The sequence below is a fragment of the Miscanthus floridulus genome, chromosome 2, assembly GCF_019320115.1.
Source record: "Miscanthus floridulus cultivar M001 chromosome 2, ASM1932011v1, whole genome shotgun sequence".
Classification (NCBI taxonomy): Eukaryota; Viridiplantae; Streptophyta; class Magnoliopsida; order Poales; family Poaceae; genus Miscanthus; species Miscanthus floridulus.
The window spans coordinates 56,426,362-56,443,935 of record NC_089581.1 but is presented as its reverse complement, the minus strand read 5'-3'; the positions used below and the strand labels follow the sequence as shown (position 1 = coordinate 56,443,935).

Below are 17,574 nucleotides of genomic sequence, written 5' to 3'. Positions count from 1 at the left end.
CCGCGTCGGCTACTACGGTCAGCTAGTAGAAGCCTTGTTGAAACGTGTTTCCGACCAGGGTCCTAGGCGTGGCATGGTGCCCGCGGACCCCACCGTGGATATCACTCAGCAACTGCTTCCCTTGTTTGATGGGGATGCAACGCTGTAGGATCCCGATGTGGCTTCGCTTGTAGAGCTCGCCCTCAATAAGGACAAAGGACTTGGTGCGACGCGCGAGCCACTGAGCCTCCATTTTGTCCATTGGTAGAGCCTCACGGAGGTGGTAGTCGAGGTAGGGCGTCCTCCAGTCGGCTAGAGGGTCGGGCTCTATCGCTGGATCCTCGTTAAGCTCCATGACTTCAGGGTCAGATGGAGCCACTGGTTGGTTAGCCCCCGAGCCCCGGGCAGGTGGCCTGTTACTGGTTTGTTCTAGCTCCTCAGAGCAGACCGAGGGCTTGTACTAATCGCTGACAAAGATGCCCGTCGGCACTGGCTCTCGGCTAGACGCCATTTTCACCAGCGCGTCGACCGCCTCGTTGAGATGCCTCGGGATGTGACTAAGCTCGAGACCGTCAAACTTGTCTTCTAGCTGGCGGACTTCTCAGCAATATGCAGCCATCTTGGTGTTGTGGTAGCTTGACTCCTTCATGACTTGGTCGATGACCAGGTGGGAGTCACCTCGGATGTCGAGCCATCGGATACCCAACTCGATGGCGATGCGTAGGCCATTGATGATTGCCTCATACTTGGCCACTTTGTTGGAGGAGGGAAAATAGATGCAAACCATGTACCTCATGCGTACCTCGAGGGGTGAAATGAAGACTAGCCCCATGCCGGCGCCTTTCTTCATCAGCGATCCATCGAAGTACATCGTACAATACTCTTGGTCGACGACTGCTGGTGGCATTTGAACCTCAGTCCACTCTGCAATGAAATTGGCCAGCACTTGGGACTTGATGGCCATCCGAGGGGCAAATGAAATGCCTTGACCCATCAGCTCGAGTGCCCAATTCATGATTCTTCCTGTGGTATCCCGGTTTTGGATGACCTCGCCAAGAGGGTAGGACGTCATGACCATCACTAGATGCGACTCAAAGTAGTGATGCAACTTCCTTTTGGCGATGAGGACGGCGTACAGGAGCTTCTAGATTTGGGGGGTAGCGGGTCTTGGAATCGGAAAAGACCTCGCTAATGAAGCACACGGGACGCTACACTTTGAGGGTGTGTCCCTCTTCTTCTCGCTCTACCACCAGGGCAGCACTAACCACTTGCGTGGTGGCTGCAATGTAGAGTAGAAGCAGTTCCCCGCCGGTCAGGGGACCAGGATCGAGGCCATTGTCAGGAGCTGCTTGACCTTGTCAAGCGCCTCCTAGGCCTCGGGAATCCATTCGAAATGGTCAGCCTTCTTCAGAAGCCAATAGAGGGGAAGACCTCAATCACCGAGGTACGACATAAAGCGGCTGAGCACGGCGCTGTGGTAGAACCTCCTAAGAAATTGGGCCCACGTGCACCTATCATTGTCTTACCAGACCTTGGATAGCGTTCACGAGTTCCCAACAACTCAACAGGTCTATCGGGTGTCCTCGGGAAACCCGAATCATCCACGATTCTCTTTTCAAACAGGATCCCGATCACAGACATTGCAGATTATAATAGTTTATTCAAATATATACATTAGAGTAAAGATAGCGGAAGTCTTAAGATAACATAGTTTACAAACCAGTTGTTTTCAAACTTACAATACCATAAGTGTCATACAACCATAGTAGCGGGATAATATTACATTAACATTATTTATCATACAAACTAGTGCCTTGTCCAAAGGCCATTCATCATTCCTCATCATCATTGACTTCAAACACAGACATGCAGCAGGGACCAAAACAAGCCTGCGCATGCGACTCACCTGCAACAAGGGTTAACAAACCCTGAGTACAAAAGTACTCAACAAGACTAACCCGACGTAAAGGGGTGTGAGACTTTTAGAGATGCAGGGGTTGGGGCAAGGTAAGGATGTAGCAAGATTCAAAGTTCTTTGCCAAAAGCTTACTATTCTTATCCTATTTTCAAGTTTTACCCCTAAGTCCTTTTAGTTCATTATCTCAACTAAATGTACATTTCCCATATTCCATTCCTTCTCATTCCATTCTTTTCTCATATTTTAGTAATTCACCAGTCCTGCATTGCTTCTGTAATGAATTGAGTCTCCATATCCATGGAGCACCGACAATTTGAATTGATCCAAGTCCCAGCTGGGGATTCCTTATCACACGACATATGTAGAACTTAATCTTGCATATATCAACCTCGCTACCGGATCCTCCTATACTAAGCCATCTCCACGCCACTCGAGAGCACAGCACACCTCAAATCCGGCCACATTCCAGCCACGAGGGTCCACGCTACTCCCACCATCTCTCCACTCCTAGTGCGTGGGCATTCGTCTTAGTATCGGATTAGCCGAAGTAGGCTTACCAGAGTATGTGACCAGTACTACAAAGTGTCTCGTTCAGAAGATCCACAATGAGTGGCCTTTAAGCGACATAGCCAGCAACATTACCCAACATTTAAGATAAGTCACCCGACTAGTCTCTAGTTCATTCTATCTTCTTTCTTTCTTTGGCCAGTATGCCATCTTTGATAGTATCGAAACTTTTACTTTGAAAGCCTACCATAAAGCATACTAAGCATTCTACGCCTTTGTAAATGAAAACATCTTCAAGGATGGTAAACAATTATCAAGGTAGACAATGCATCAAGTAAGTAACATTTGAATAAATCAACTTAATGCAATAGGTAACATAGGTGATAAACTTTTCAAAGTAAACAAGGTAATGGTTTAATGAATAAACCGAGGCTTGCCTTCGTTGACGATCTCGGGTTCCGGATCAGTATCACAATTATCGAATCTCGTGACAACCGGGGATTCTTCTAGAACTTGCTCAACTAGAATCGTTTCACTCTTGGATTCTACACGAAACAATAGCATATGCTTTAATATGATGATAATGTAAACATGATGCCGTCATGGTACATGAAATATAACAACACTTCGAATACGACTGTTTTACATGGTATAGTTGCAAGCCAACAAAACCAACTTGCAATTCTACCGGCAAGAACCACACATGTGACTTGATCAAACTGATCTTGAAACCCTACTAGTCACAAAATATGACCAAAACAAGATTCAACACTAATCAAACACTTAGGGTTTGCTTTTATCTATTTTTGAATTAATTTGGAAATAAGCCCAAAAATTAACTTGTTCCAAATGACCTCAAAATTTTATGTAAGCTCCCTCATGACAAATTAGTGTACCAAAACAAATTTCATAATTTTTGGAATTATACAGTGGCCTACAAAAATCATGGAAATTGCATTTATTAATTAATGGACTAAATATTTGAACATTAAACATTTATTCAAATTTCAAGTTTCAAATTTTTGAACCATACTAGAACATGTACAGAAGCTACACACAAATTTTCAGAATTTTTGGAGCTATGATTATTTTCCTACAAATTTCCAAAGATTCAGCACTATTCAAAATCAGAAAATACCAAAACCTTACTGTTCTTCTCTTTCTCTCTCACTGACAACCCGACCCCACTCGTCAGTGTCACATAACAGGACACGGCGGCGCTGCCATCACTGACCGGCCCAAAACACGTCGACGGCGACGCTCCGGCAAGGCAGACTGCACCTAAATGATCTACACCATCCTACGAATCCATCCCAGCCCTCAGAACGGCAGAAGGTGCACCGGAGAAAGCTCCACGCCGGCCATGGCGGCTCGGGCACGACGGCGCACGGCGTAACCCCGGCAATGATGCAGTAGAGTCTAAAGCGAAGCAATCATCACGTTCAGTAGCTCACCACGATCACGCCGGTGTGCTTGGTGAAGACGGAGATGGACTGGAACAACATGGCCACGTGAGGTCGATGGTGGCGGTACTCCGGCTGGCTCCGAGGAAGAAGACGTTGCGCCGGGTGATTCCGACCAACCCAAGCAACACGAGCAAGCCGAAGAGGAGCGCAAGGCCGAGACGATCGTGTTGGCATAGCTGGGCACGATGGATGCGACTCGACGGTGGCTACGGCGAGCGGCAGAGCTGACTGGCGGTGGAGCAGAGCAGAGGGGAAAACGGAGAGCGACGGCGGCGGTTGCCGCTACTTATAGGCGGGAAGGAGACGCCCTGCGTCGACAGCGCACGAACGAACTCGCCACGGCACCGGCTGCGTGTCAACGCGCGAGGAAGCGACACAATTTGATCGGCGGTGACAACAGCGTGGCGCCGGCGGCAAGCAGAGAGGTGGCGCTCAGCCGATTTTCAATTTTGAAGTATTTACAGAATTGCCACTGTGTTAATTTTGCAAATTACTCACAAATTTTCTAAAGAAGTTGAAAATCTCCAAAAATGAAAGTTGCTCAACTTTTCAAACTCTACAACTTTGCTTCAAGGAACATTTTCAAATTCTGCCTCCATTTTGAAATTTGAATTTGGGGTGCATTTGAGCATTTGAATCATTTCAAAATTACTCCAAATTTTATATGTAAACTTGAAAAACTTTGAATACCAAAGTTGATTCTTATAAAATAATCTTCAACTTTGCTTTTGGCCTCAACCCCAAATTCCGCATGGATGTTGAATTAGACAAAAGGGGCAAAAAGGACCTTTATGATTTGAATTCGAATTCAAATTTGATTTGTTTACCTTTTTACTTTAATTTTGATTTTTGACCAGTAACATGGCCCATTAGGGTTATTTGAGTCAAATGACATATGACCTCACATGATCACATGAAATTTGACCCTTGTGGTCATGATCTTTATTTAGGGTTTTGAATCACATCACATGAACTAACAACATTATGAAATAAAGCTTATTTAATGAATGCATTCAAAATTTTCTACTTTATGAATGGCTTGCAATGCATATGATGACATGTCAAATTTTAGTGCTAGGTCAAAACACCAGAGGTGTTACAACCTTTCCCCCTTAAAGAAATCTCGTCCCGAGATTTAAAACCTAGAGCTAAGTAATGGAAAAGGAAATGTGTCAAACTAACACATCATAACTTTATTCAAAAGGCTAGTGAGGGGGGTTTTCCATTCTGTTGACAAATGAGGCAAGTTACAATATAGACAAGGTATTGCAACTAGATAGAAGCGAAGAAGTCAGGAAAATTTTCTTCTAAGTAATCCTCGGACTCCCAAGTAGCTTCATCCTCAGTGTGTTGGTTCCATTGTACTTTGTAGAACTTGATTGTACGCCTTCTAGTGACTCGATCTTTCTGATCTAAGACTCTAATAGGGTACTTGGCATAAGTCAAATCAGGTTCTAGTTCTACATCACCAAAGTTGACCACTTGGTCAGGTACTTGAAGACACTTCTTTAACTGAGATACATGAAAAATATCATGCACCGCTAACATGTGATCTGGTAGCTTGACGCGATAGGCGACCGGTCCACATCGTTGTTGTATTTGAAAAGGATCTACATAACGGGGCGCCAACTTTCCTCGAATCCCAAAACGATGAACTCCTTTCATCGGTGATACCTTGAGGTAGACATAATCTCCCACTTTGAATTCTAGCGGTCGTCTCCTCTTATCAGCATAGCTTTTCTGTCGGGATTGAGCTACCTTCATATTGGCTTGTATGAGTTTAACTTTCTCTTCAGCTTCCTTGACCACATCCGGTCCAAAGAACCAACGTTCTCCAGCTTCTGACCAATTTAAAGGTGTCTGGCATCTACGGCCATACAATGCTTTGAATGGTGCCATTTTAATGCTCTCTTGATGGCTATTGTTATATGAGAATTCAGCTAAAGAAAGGCATTCATCCCATTTAGCACCATAGGAAAGGACACATGCTCTTAGCATATCTTCAAGAATTTGATTTACCCTCTCAGTCTATCCATCTGTTTGTGGATGATAAGCAGAACTACGGATAAGTTTAGTTCCCAAAGACTCATGTAGACTTTTCCAAAACTTAGATATGAACAATGACCCTCTATCAGAGACAATGGTCTTGGGTGCCCCATGCAGACTGAAGATTCTATCAAGATAAAGCTTTGCATACTGTTCCACTCGATATTTATCTCTAACTGGTAAGAAATGAGCTATCTTGGTTAGGCGATCAACAATAACCCATATTGAATTGTAGCCTGCAGATGTCCTGGGCAATCCCACGATGAAGTCCATACAAATATCTTCCCACTTCTAGGATGGAACTGGCAATGAATGTAATGGACCTGCAGTCTTCATATGAACCGCTTTGACTCTCTGACAAATATCACACTTGGCCACATATTGAGCTATTTCTATTTTCATTTTGGTCCACCAATATCTCTTTCTCAGATCATGATACATTTTATTGCTACCCGGATGAATGGAGTATCTTGTAGAATGAGCTTCTTCAAGAATCTGCTTTCGCAGCTCTGGATTTTTGGGTACTACCAATCTATCCTTGAACCATATGACATCTGATTCATCAATCTTGAAACATGTTGGTCTTCCAGATCTGACTTTATCCTTGATATGGGCTATGCCCTTACTTTTCTGTTGAGTAGCAATGATCTGATCTTTGATAGTGGACTCAATTGCAATATTGGACAGGGAACCTTGTTCTATGATTTGTAAATTCATATGCTCCATCTCTTGACACAATGTTCGTTGCATAGGTTCTACAATCAGACAATGACAATGACTCTTGCGACTCAGGGCATCAGCAACCACATTAGCCTTGCCCGGATGATAATGCACTTCTAAGTCATAATCTTTGATAAGTTCTAACCATCTTCTTTGCCTCATATTCAACTCTGACTGAGTGAAGATGTATTTCAAACTTTTGTGATCCGTATAGATATGACAGATATTGCCCAATAAATAATGTCGCCAAATCTTGAGTGCATGAACAACAACGGCTAATTCAAGATCATGGGTGGGATAATGTTCTTCATGCTTCTTGAGTTGTCTAGAAGCGTATGATATGACTCTGCCTTCTTGCATAAGAACACAGCCAATACCAATTCCAGATGCATCACAATAGATATCAAATGGCCTCTCGATATCAGGTTGTGCTAAAACTGGTGCAGTTGTCAGCAACTTCTTCAATGTCTGAAAGGCCTTCTCACATTCTGTTGACCATACAAACTTAGTTTGATTTTTCAGTAGTCCAGAAATTGGCTTCGCAATTCTGGAGAAGTCAGGGATGAACCGACGATAATACCCTACCAACCTCAGAAAACTATGAACTTGATGAACAGTGGTAGGTGCTTTCCAGTTAAGGACTTCTTCTACCTTGCTCGGATCAACAGCTATTCCACCAGCAGATAGCACATGACCCAGAAATTGTACTTCCTCCAACCAAAATGCACATTTACTGAATTTGGCATATAGCTGGTGATCTCTTAATCTTTGTAGAACAATACGGAGATGTTCCGCATGTTCCTCTTTGCTTTTAGAATAGATAAGAATGTCATCGATGAACACCACTACAAACTTATCCAACTCGGGCATGAAAACTGAGTTCATCAGGTACATGAAATGAGCCGGGGCATTGGTCAGCCCAAAAGACATGACTAGATACTCATATAGACCATATCAGGTAGTAAACGCTGTCTTCGGCACATCTTCTCGTCTGATCTTAATCTGGTGATAGCCTGATCTCAAGTCTATCTTCGAGAACACCTTAGCTCCCGCAAGTTGATCAAAAAGCAAATCAATTCGGGGTAAGGGGTATTTATTCTTTATGGTGACTTCATTTAACGGTCGATAGTCAACACATAACCTTAAGGTTTGGTCCTTGTTCTTCACGAAGATAGCAGGGCATCCCCAAGGTGATGAACTGGGTTGAATGAAACCCTTGTCTAACAACTCTTGTAGTTGCATTTTTAATTCTGCTAGTTCTTTGGGTGGCATCCTATACGCTCTTTTAGACACTGGTGCTGTTCCTGGTTTTAGATTAATTCTAAACTCTACATCTCGGTCTGGTGGCAGACCAGGCAGATCATCGGGAAAGACATCCATAAACTCACATACCACTAAAATTTTCTCGGCTTCTTCAACGATAGTTGCACAGACTATTTCCACTGTACTCTTAGGAAAGGGAAGTTGGATGAGAAGTTGGGTTTTGCTGTCAGGTGCATTTACCCTTATGGTTCTATGCAGGACATCTATGATAGCCCCGTGTTGAGTTAACCAGTTCATACGAAGGATCACATCTATATCTTGATCCTTTAATATCAGCATATTGGTAGGGAACTCATAACCTCCCAACTCAATAGGTACATGCTGAACTACCTCCCTTGTACAGATTCATCCCCCGGGCGACTGTATATGATATGGTTCTTTTGTTTCCCCAATAGCTATCCCATGCTTCACAACAAATGTACGATTGATGAATGTATGGGATGCACCAGAATCAAATAAGGTAATTGTAGGATGCTTAGCAATGGGAAACATACCCATCATTACTGGTTCTCCTTCTGGAATAGATTCCACCTGAGTATAGAATACCCTTCTAGTTTTCTTTTAGCCTGACCCTTCTGACTATTCTGAGCATTGCCCTTGTACTGATTCTGAGCTGGAGTAATAGGGGCTTTGGGTGCATCAGGATTATTCTTCCTAGGATACGGACATTCTCGGGAAAAGTGTTTGGGTTTACCACAATTATAGCATGGATAATTGTGATTCTGGGGAGTAGCATTGCGGTTTGCATTATTTGTATTATTTTGCTGCTGCGGTGCTTGATGAGGGTAAGGCGTATTAGTTGCAGGGCGAATAAAGATTTGCTGCCTACCTTGGCCTTGTTGTGGGCGGAATGGCGTACGGCCATGATTCTAAGGATGGTAGACTATCTTTTGACGCTTTCCACTCGACGATCCGAAAGCAGATATTTTCTTTTTCTTCGCCTCCTTGTGTCGGCGGTAATTCTCCTCTAAAGCGATAGCAATGTTGATTGTCTCATGATAAGTTGCGTTACCACAAGTTGCCATCATGGTCTGAAGTTTAGTGTTCAGGCCTCTAAGAAAATGATTCTTCTTCTTCCTATCAGTATTCACATACTCTATAGCATACTGCGATAGGTGATTGAAGCGCCCAACATAATGCATCACCGGGTGCTCCCCTTGCTTAAGAGCCAAGAACTCTTCTAACTTTATGGTCATTACACCATCTAGAATATAGTGTGCCCTGAAGGCATCCTTAAACTCCCTCTAGGTGATTTGGTGACCAGCGGGCTGTACAGCTACCAAATTTGCCCACCAGGCACCAGCAGCTCCTCGGAGTTGCTATGCCGCAAACCTTGGTTTCTGAATCTCGGTACAGTGAATCAGCTCAAACTTTTGCTCTATTGTCCTAAGCCAATCGTCAGCTTCTAAAGGCTCTTCTACCTTAGAGAACATAGGCGAACGTGTGTCAGTGAAATCAACATAGGTTGACTCATCATTTCCATTATTACGACGGCCATGATTAGGGTATGGTGCCTGTTGGTTCTGCGCCAATTCCCTTAACAACCTAGCATTCTCTGCTGTTGCATTGACGAGTGCGGCTATGGCATCTACCATAGTCGAAGGCATTGGTGGAGGATTTGGGCACTCATCATCGTCATGCGAGCCACTAGCACCAGCTCGGGTGATAGGACGAGGCATCTGTTAGAGAAACACGTTTACTTACATTATTCTTTATTGAAAGCATTTACAAGGTTTCATGCTACAAAGGGTTACTTATTTAAATTACATGTCTTGTATCCCACAAGACAACCCTGGTTTACTAGGAAAGCAGTAAAGGAACTATTACTACTCCGATCTCTCAGTCTTCGGCATCCATGCCCATATCGGACGAAACCTCATCTTCATCTGAGAAGTACACTAACTCCTCAGGATCCTCCTCTTCTTCATTCTCGACTTCTCCTGGATCTACAATTATTTCTTCATCTGTAACTTCACCATCCCCATGAGGAGGACGAAGTTGAGCATACAACATGTGGACATTCTCATGAAGAATGGCATTGTCCATCTCCAGGTCTTCTACATAGAACTCCAACTCATGGACGCGTTCATTGGCCGCATCCTCTCGTGTCCAGGCTTCATTCCGTAGCTCCTTGGTCGTGGTGATACCCCTTTGCATTCCCACCAGCTCCTGTTGATCTTTGGCATGAGCTCGATGAAGAGTGTTGAGCTCCTTGGTCAGGTTCTCGATGTTGGTGGGATTGCTTGAAGATCCTTCATCTCCTAGGATTTTGGAACTTCCTTCACCAAGCTCATGATTACGCGATGCCATCTGGTGACGAAGGACTCCGTGAGGTCCGGTGGACTTGCATGCGGTTACCTTGGTCTTTGCCATAGCCTGTAGAATTTAGGGTAGGACTATAAGAATAGCTTGAGGATAATGGAGGTTAGCAAGAATGGGATTGACATTACTTACCCAACCACTATTAAGGGGAATTATTATGCAAGGTGCTCAAGCATGATGCATGAATAGATCTTATGAATCAAGGTACAAAAGATTTATATAATCATAAGTACTAGATTTTTAATACATAGGACAAACCTAATCATATTATCCGCCATGAACTTTCAAATAAGATAAGATTGAGTCTAGATCAAAGGTAAGAAGAAAGAAATTTGAACTTTAAAATATCAAGTTTACTTTCTTTGATCCAAATCAATTTGAAGGTTTTCCAAAGTAACCTACAATGATCTTAGATGGGAACTGCTCTAACACCAGCTATGGCAGAACCTCCTAAGAAATCGGGCCCACGTGCACCTATCGTTGTCTTACCAGACCTCGGATAGCGTTCACGAGTTCCCAACAACTCAACAGGTCTGTCGGGTGTCCTCGGGAAACTCGAATCATCCACGATTCTCTTTTCAAACAGTATCCCGATCACAGACATTGCAGATTACAACAGTTTATTCAAATATATATACATCAGAGTAAAGATAGCGGAAGTCTTAAGATAACATAGTTTACAAACCAGTTGTTTTCAAACTTACAATACCATAAGTGTCATACAATCATAGTAGCGGGATAATATTATATTAACATTATTTATCATACAAGCTAGTGCCTTGTCCAAAGGCCATTCATCATTCCTCATCGTCATTGACTTCAAACACAGACATGCAGCAGGGACCAAAACAAGCCTGCGCATGCGACTCACCTGCAACAAGGGTTAACAAACCCTGAGTACAAAAGTACTCAACAAGACTAACCCGACGTAAAGGGGTGTGAGACTTTTAGAGATGCAGGGGTTGGGGCAAGGTAAGGATGTAGCAAGATTCAAAGTTCTTTGCCAAAAGCTTACTATTCTTATCCTATTTTCAAGTTTTACCCCTAAGTCCTTTTAGTTCATTATCTCAACTAAATGTACATTTCCCATATTCCATTCCTTCTCATTCCATTCTTTTCTCATATTTTAGTAATTCACCAGTCCTGCATTGCTTCTGTAATGAATCGAGTCTCCATATCCGCGGAGCACCGGCAATTCGAATTGATTCAAGTCCCAGCTGGGGATTCCTTATCACACGACATATGTAGAACTTAATCTTGCATATATCAACATCGCTACCGGATCCTCCTATACTAAGCCGTCTCCACGCCACCCGAGAGCACAGCACACCTCAAATCTGGCCACATTCCAGCCATGAGGGTACACGCTACTCCCGCCATCTCTCCACTCCCAGTGCGTGGGCATTCATCTTAGTATCGGATTAGCCGAAGTTGGCTTATCGGAGTATGTGACCAGTACTACAAAGTGTCTCGTTCAGAAGATCCACAATGAGTGGCCTTTAAGCGACATAGTCGGCAACATTACCCAACATTCAAGATAAGTCACCCGACTAGTCTCTAGTTCATTCTATCTTCTTTCTTTCTTTGGCCAGTATGCCATCTTTGATAGTATCGAAACTTTTACTTTGAAAGCCTACCATAAAGCATACTAAGCATTCTACGCCTTTGTAAATGAAAACATCTTCAAGGATGGTAAACAATTATCAAGGTAGACAATGCATCAAGTAGGTAACATTTGAATAAATCAACTTAATGCAATAGGTAACATAGGTGATAAACTTTTCAAAGTAAACAAAGTAATGGTTTAATGCATAAACCGGGGCTTGCCTTCGTTGACGATCTCGGGTTCCGGATCAGTACCACAATTATCGAATCCCGTGACAATCGGGGATTCTTCCGGAACTTGCTCAACTAGAATCATTTCACTCTCGGATTCTACATGAAACGATAACATATGCTTTAACATGATGATAATGTAAACATGATGCCGTCATGGTACATGAAATATAACAACACTTCGAATACGACTGTTTTACATGGTACAGTTGCAAGCCAACAAAACCAACTTGCAATTCTACCGGCAAGAACCACACATGTGACTTGATCAAACTGATCTTGAAACCCTACTAGTCACAAAACATGACCAAAACAAGATTCAACACTAATCAAACACTTAGGGTTTGCTTTTATCTATTTTTGAATTAATTTGGAAATAAGCCCAAAAATGAACTTGTTCCAAACGACCTCAAAATTTTATGTAAGCTCCCTCATGACAAATGAGTGCACCAAAACAAATTTCATAATTTTTGGAATTATACAGTGGCCTACAAAAATCATGGAAATTGCATTTATTAATTAATGGACTGAATATTTGAACATTAAAAATTTATTCAAATTTCAAGTTTCAAATTTTTTAACCATACTAGAACATGTACAGAAGCTACACACAAATTTTTAGAATTTTTGGAGCTATGATTATTTTCCTACAAATTTCCAAAGATTCAGCACTATTCAAAATTAGAAAATACCAAAACCTTACTGTTCTTCTCTTTCTCTCTCACTGACAACCCGACCCCACTCGTCAGTGTCACATAATAGGACATGGCGGCGCTGCCATCACTGACCGGCCCAAAACGTGCCGACAGCGACGCTCCGGCGAGGCAGACCGCACCCAAATGATCTACACCATCCTACGAATCCATCCCAGCCCTCAGAACGGCAGAAGGCGCACCGAAGAAAGCTCCATGCCGGCCATGGTGGCTCGGGCACGACGACGCACGGTGTAACCCCGGCAACGATGCAGTAGAGTCTAAAGCAAAGCAATTATCACGTTCAGTAGCTCACCACGATCACGCCGGTGTGCTTGGTGAAGGCGGAGATGGACTGGAACGACGTGGCCACGTGAGGTCGATGGTGGCGGTACTCCGGCCGGCTCCAAGGAAGAAGACGTTGCGCCGGGCGATTCCGACCAACCCAAGCAACATGAGCAAGCCGAAGAGGAGCGCAAGGCCGAGACGATCACGTTGGCGTAGCTGGGCACGATGGACGTGACTCGACGGTGGCTACGGCGAGCAGCGGAGCTGAGCAGAGGGGAAAACGGAGAGCGACGACGGCGATTGCTGCTACTTATAGGCGGGAAGGAGATGCCCTGCGTCGACAGCGCACGAACGAACTCGCCACGGCACCGGCTGCGTGTCAACGCGCGAGGAAGCGGTGCAATTTGATCGGCGGTGACAACAGCGTGGCGCCGGCGACAAGCAGAGAGGTGGCGCTCAGCCGATTTTCAATTTTGAAGTATTTACAGAATTGCCGCTACATTAATTTTGCAAATTACTCACAAATTTTCTAAAGAAGTTGAAAATCTCCAAAAATGAAAGTTTCTCAACTTTTCAAACTCTACAACTTTGCTTCAAGGAACATTTTCAAATTCTACCTCCATTTTAAAATTTGAATTTGGGGTGCATTTGAGCATTTGAATCATTTCAAAATTACTCCAAATTTTATATGTAAACTTGAAAAACTTTGAATACCAAAGTTGATTCTTATAAAATAATCTTCAACTTTGCTTTTGGCCTCAACCCCAAATTCCACATGGATGTTGAATTAGACAAAAGGGGCAAAAATGACCTTTATGATTTGAATTCGAATTCAAATTTGATTTGTTTACCTTTTTACTTTAATTTTGATTTTTGACCAGTAACATGGCCCATTAGGGTTATTTGAGTCAAATGACACATGACCTCACATGATCACATGAAATTTGACCCTTGTGGTCATGATCTTTATTTAGGGTTTTGAATCACATCACATGAACTAACAACATTATGAAATAAAGCTTATTTAATGAATGCATTCAAAATTTTCTACTTTATGAATGGCTTGCAATGCATATGATGACATGTCAAATTTTAGTGCTAGGTCAAAACACCAGAGGTGTTACATGAGGCACCCCATAACTCGTTGTACCCCCTTTATGTTTTGAATCAGGCCCATCCTCGTGATGGCCGAGATCTTCTCTGGGTTGGCTTCAATGCCACGCTCGGAGACGATAAAACCCAGCAGCATACCCCTTGGGACCCCGAAAACGCACTTCTTGGGGTTGAGCTGGATGCCGTTTGCTCGGAGTTTTGCGAAGGTCTGCTCTTGGTTGGCTATGACCTAGTCAGCCTATTTGGATTTGACCACGATGTCATCCACATAGGCCTCAATGGTCCACTCGATGAGATCCCCAAAACACTTGAGCATGCAGGGTTGGTATGTAGCCCCCGTGTTTTTAGACCAAACATTATTATGACGTAGCAGAATGATCCGAACAAGGTGATGAAAGACATCGAGAGCTAGTCAGATTCTTTCATCATGATTTGATTGTACCCAGAGTATGTATCAAGGAAGCAAAGGGTTTCGCACCCTGAGGTCGAGTCGACTACTTGGTTTATGCGTGGCAAAGGAAACGGATCCTTTGGGCATGCTTTGTTGAGACCCATGTAGTCAACACACATTCTTCATTTTCCACTCTTTTTTCGTACAAGAACAAGATTGGCTAACCACTCAGGGTGTTATACTTCCTTGATGAACCCAACCGCCAAAAGCTTCACAATCTCCTCATCGATGGCCCTACGTTTTTCCTCATTGAAGCGACACAGGAGCTGCTTCACCGGCTTGGATCCTGGCCTGATCTTCAAGGCATGCTCGGCGACTTCTCTCAGAATGCCTGGCATGTCCGAGGGTCCCACGCAAAGATGTCTCTGTTGGCGTGGAGGAAGTCGATGGGCGTGCTTTCCTATTTGGAGGAAAGTGTGGTGCCAATACGCACCACTTTACCTTTGGAGCCAAGGAGGTTGGGGCCCTCTATAGGCTCGAAAGACTCGGTCGACCGCTTGGGGTCGGGTGTTTCTTCGATGACCTCCTCCCTGATGGCTGCAAGCTCTATGGAGGTGACAATTGCTGTGGCATGTTCGTAGCACTCGACCTCGCACTCATAGGCGCGCTGGAAGGGGGAGCCTATGGTGATGACCCTGCACAGACCCAGCATCTTCAACTTTAGATAGGTGTTGTTGCGGACGGCCATGAACTTCGCGTAGCATGGACATCCCAAGATGGTGTGGTAGGTTTCATGGAGCCCAACCACCTCGAAGGTAAGGGTCTCCGTCCTGTAATTTGTCGGATCCCTAAAGGTGATGGGCAGATCGATCTTCCCAAGTGGCATGGCCTGCTTTCCTGGCACGATGCCATGGAAGGGCGAGCCGGTTGGCCGGATGTGCGCTCGGTCGATGCCCATGGCGTCGAGCATCTCAGCGTACACGATGTTGAGGCCGTTGCCTCCATCCATCAACACCTTGGTGAGCCGCTTCATGACGATGATCGGGTCGACCATGAGCGGATATCTTCCTAGCTGCGGGACACTTTTCGGGTGGTCGGTCTGATCAAAGGTTATGGCGGACTCCGACCATTAGAGGAAGGTAGGCGCGGCCGGCTCGGCCATATAGACCTCACGGCACATATGCTTCTGGCAGCGCATGGAGTCATAGGTCGCCGACCCTTCGAAGATCATGAGGGACCCATCCAGTGCCAGAAATCCACCGTCCTTCCCCTTAGCGTCGTCTGTGACTAACTTGGGCTCCTTCCTATGCACCCCCTTGCTGGAGCCTTCGGATAAGAACCGCTTCATGAGGACGCAGTCATTGTATAGGTGCTTGATGGGGAAGGCATGGTTCGGGCATGGCCCTTCGAGCAGCTTCTTGAAGTGGTCTGGGGTACCCGTGGTGGGCTTCTGGCCCCCCTTGCGGTCGACGATGGCCACGAGCGAGCCATCGCGTCGCTGCTTGTTCTTCTTCTTGCTGGGATAGTTGGAGGCGCCTTCGCCGGCATCCTCGTCCTGCTTAGCCTTGCCTTTGAGGCGGTCAAAAATCGCCCTGACCGCCTCCTCGCCCAAGCCATGGCTGGTGGCGATGTCGAGGAGCTCCTTGGTGGTTCGTGGGCCCTTACGTCCTAGCTTGTGAACCAAGGACTCGCAGGTGGTCCCAGACAGGAAAGCTCCTATGATGTCAGTGTTGGTGACGTTGAGCAGCTCATTGCACTACTGGGAGAAGTGTTGGATGTACCCATGAAGAGTTTCTCTGGACTTCTGTCGGTAGTTTTTGAGATCCCATGGGTTCCCAGGACGCATGTATGTGCCCTGGAAGTTTCCCATGAAGATCTCTTTTAGGTCCGCCCAACTTTGGATTCAGTTGGGCGGAAGGTGTTTCAACCGCGTTCGTGCCGTATCGGCCAGGAATAATGGAAGGTTGCGGATAATGAAATCGTCATTATCCGCTCTACCGGCTTGGTAAGCAAGTCGATAATCCTTGAGCCACAGTCTGGGGTTTGTTTCCCCAGAGTATTTCAGGATGTTGGTCGGTGATCGGTACCGCGGTGGGAAGGCAGTCAGTTGAAGATGTGTCAGGCCAAAGGCCTAAGGTCCCGGCAAGTCAGGGCTCGGGCTTCGGTCTTTGTCCGCTGTCGTAGCGTCCACCACAACAAGGGTGGTAGCCGTGGCTAGCCTCCTCCCTCGCTATCACCATGGGTACGCCTACGGGCAGTCGAGGGTGTCACGCGCAGTCACGGTGGAGGCCGAGACACTCATGCACCTGGGACCACAGGCGTGCGGCCTGCCACCTTGCTGCGCCTAGTGGATAGACATGTCCCTGGTTGGGTTACTCTGAGGGCGCACTAATGGCTAGCTGTTGAACTCGCGTCGTTGGGACAGCGAACTTTTGGCCTGTTGTGCCACCGCACGCTCGAGTAGAGTGCGAATCTCACGATGGGCCCGACGATCCTCGGGTGTCGCAGGCCCCAGAAGCCCCCGAAAGCAAGGCCACCGTAATAGCAACGATGTTCTGGCTTGCCCGGGTGAAGTGTGGGAGGGCTTTGTCGTCCTCGATGATCCTCCAGTTCACATCACGGGCCACGGCACGCGCACGCCCACCGTCTCCGTGGCACTCGATCTCTCGTTCTTGCTCCGCGTGTTCCTGCTTGAGCTGGAGTCATGCTTCCTCGAGCTCTAGGTGCCGAGCCTTCAGCTGCTCTACCCGTAGGCGAGGTGGGGACCCTTCATCCCCCTTGACCTCATCGTTGAAGCCATTCATTGGGGTAGCCTCTCCCTCATGGATGCTTTCGACATACTCCTCGGGGGTACCTACCATGAAACATTCATGAGAGGGGTGATGGCTCCCCCTGCTAGAGTCATAGTTGGAGGGTGACTTCAATTCTCCTACGAGGAGGTCATGGAGAGATTCCACGACATATTTGGTCATC

At 45.5% G+C, this 17,574-nt stretch overlaps 1 protein-coding gene across 1 annotated transcript; it reads right to left on the bottom strand.

The window, feature by feature from the left end:
* Nucleotides 1–14,837: 14,837 nt before the first annotated feature.
* Nucleotides 14,838–15,655, bottom strand: LOC136536580 (uncharacterized). The gene is made up of 2 exons (XM_066528826.1): nt 15,103–15,655; nt 14,838–14,992 (listed from the first exon to the last, which is right to left on the bottom strand). The coding sequence occupies exons 1-2, from the start codon at nt 15,653–15,655 to the stop codon at nt 14,838–14,840; spliced, it is 708 nt and encodes a 235-aa protein (XP_066384923.1).
* Nucleotides 15,656–17,574: the final 1,919 nt, after the last annotated feature.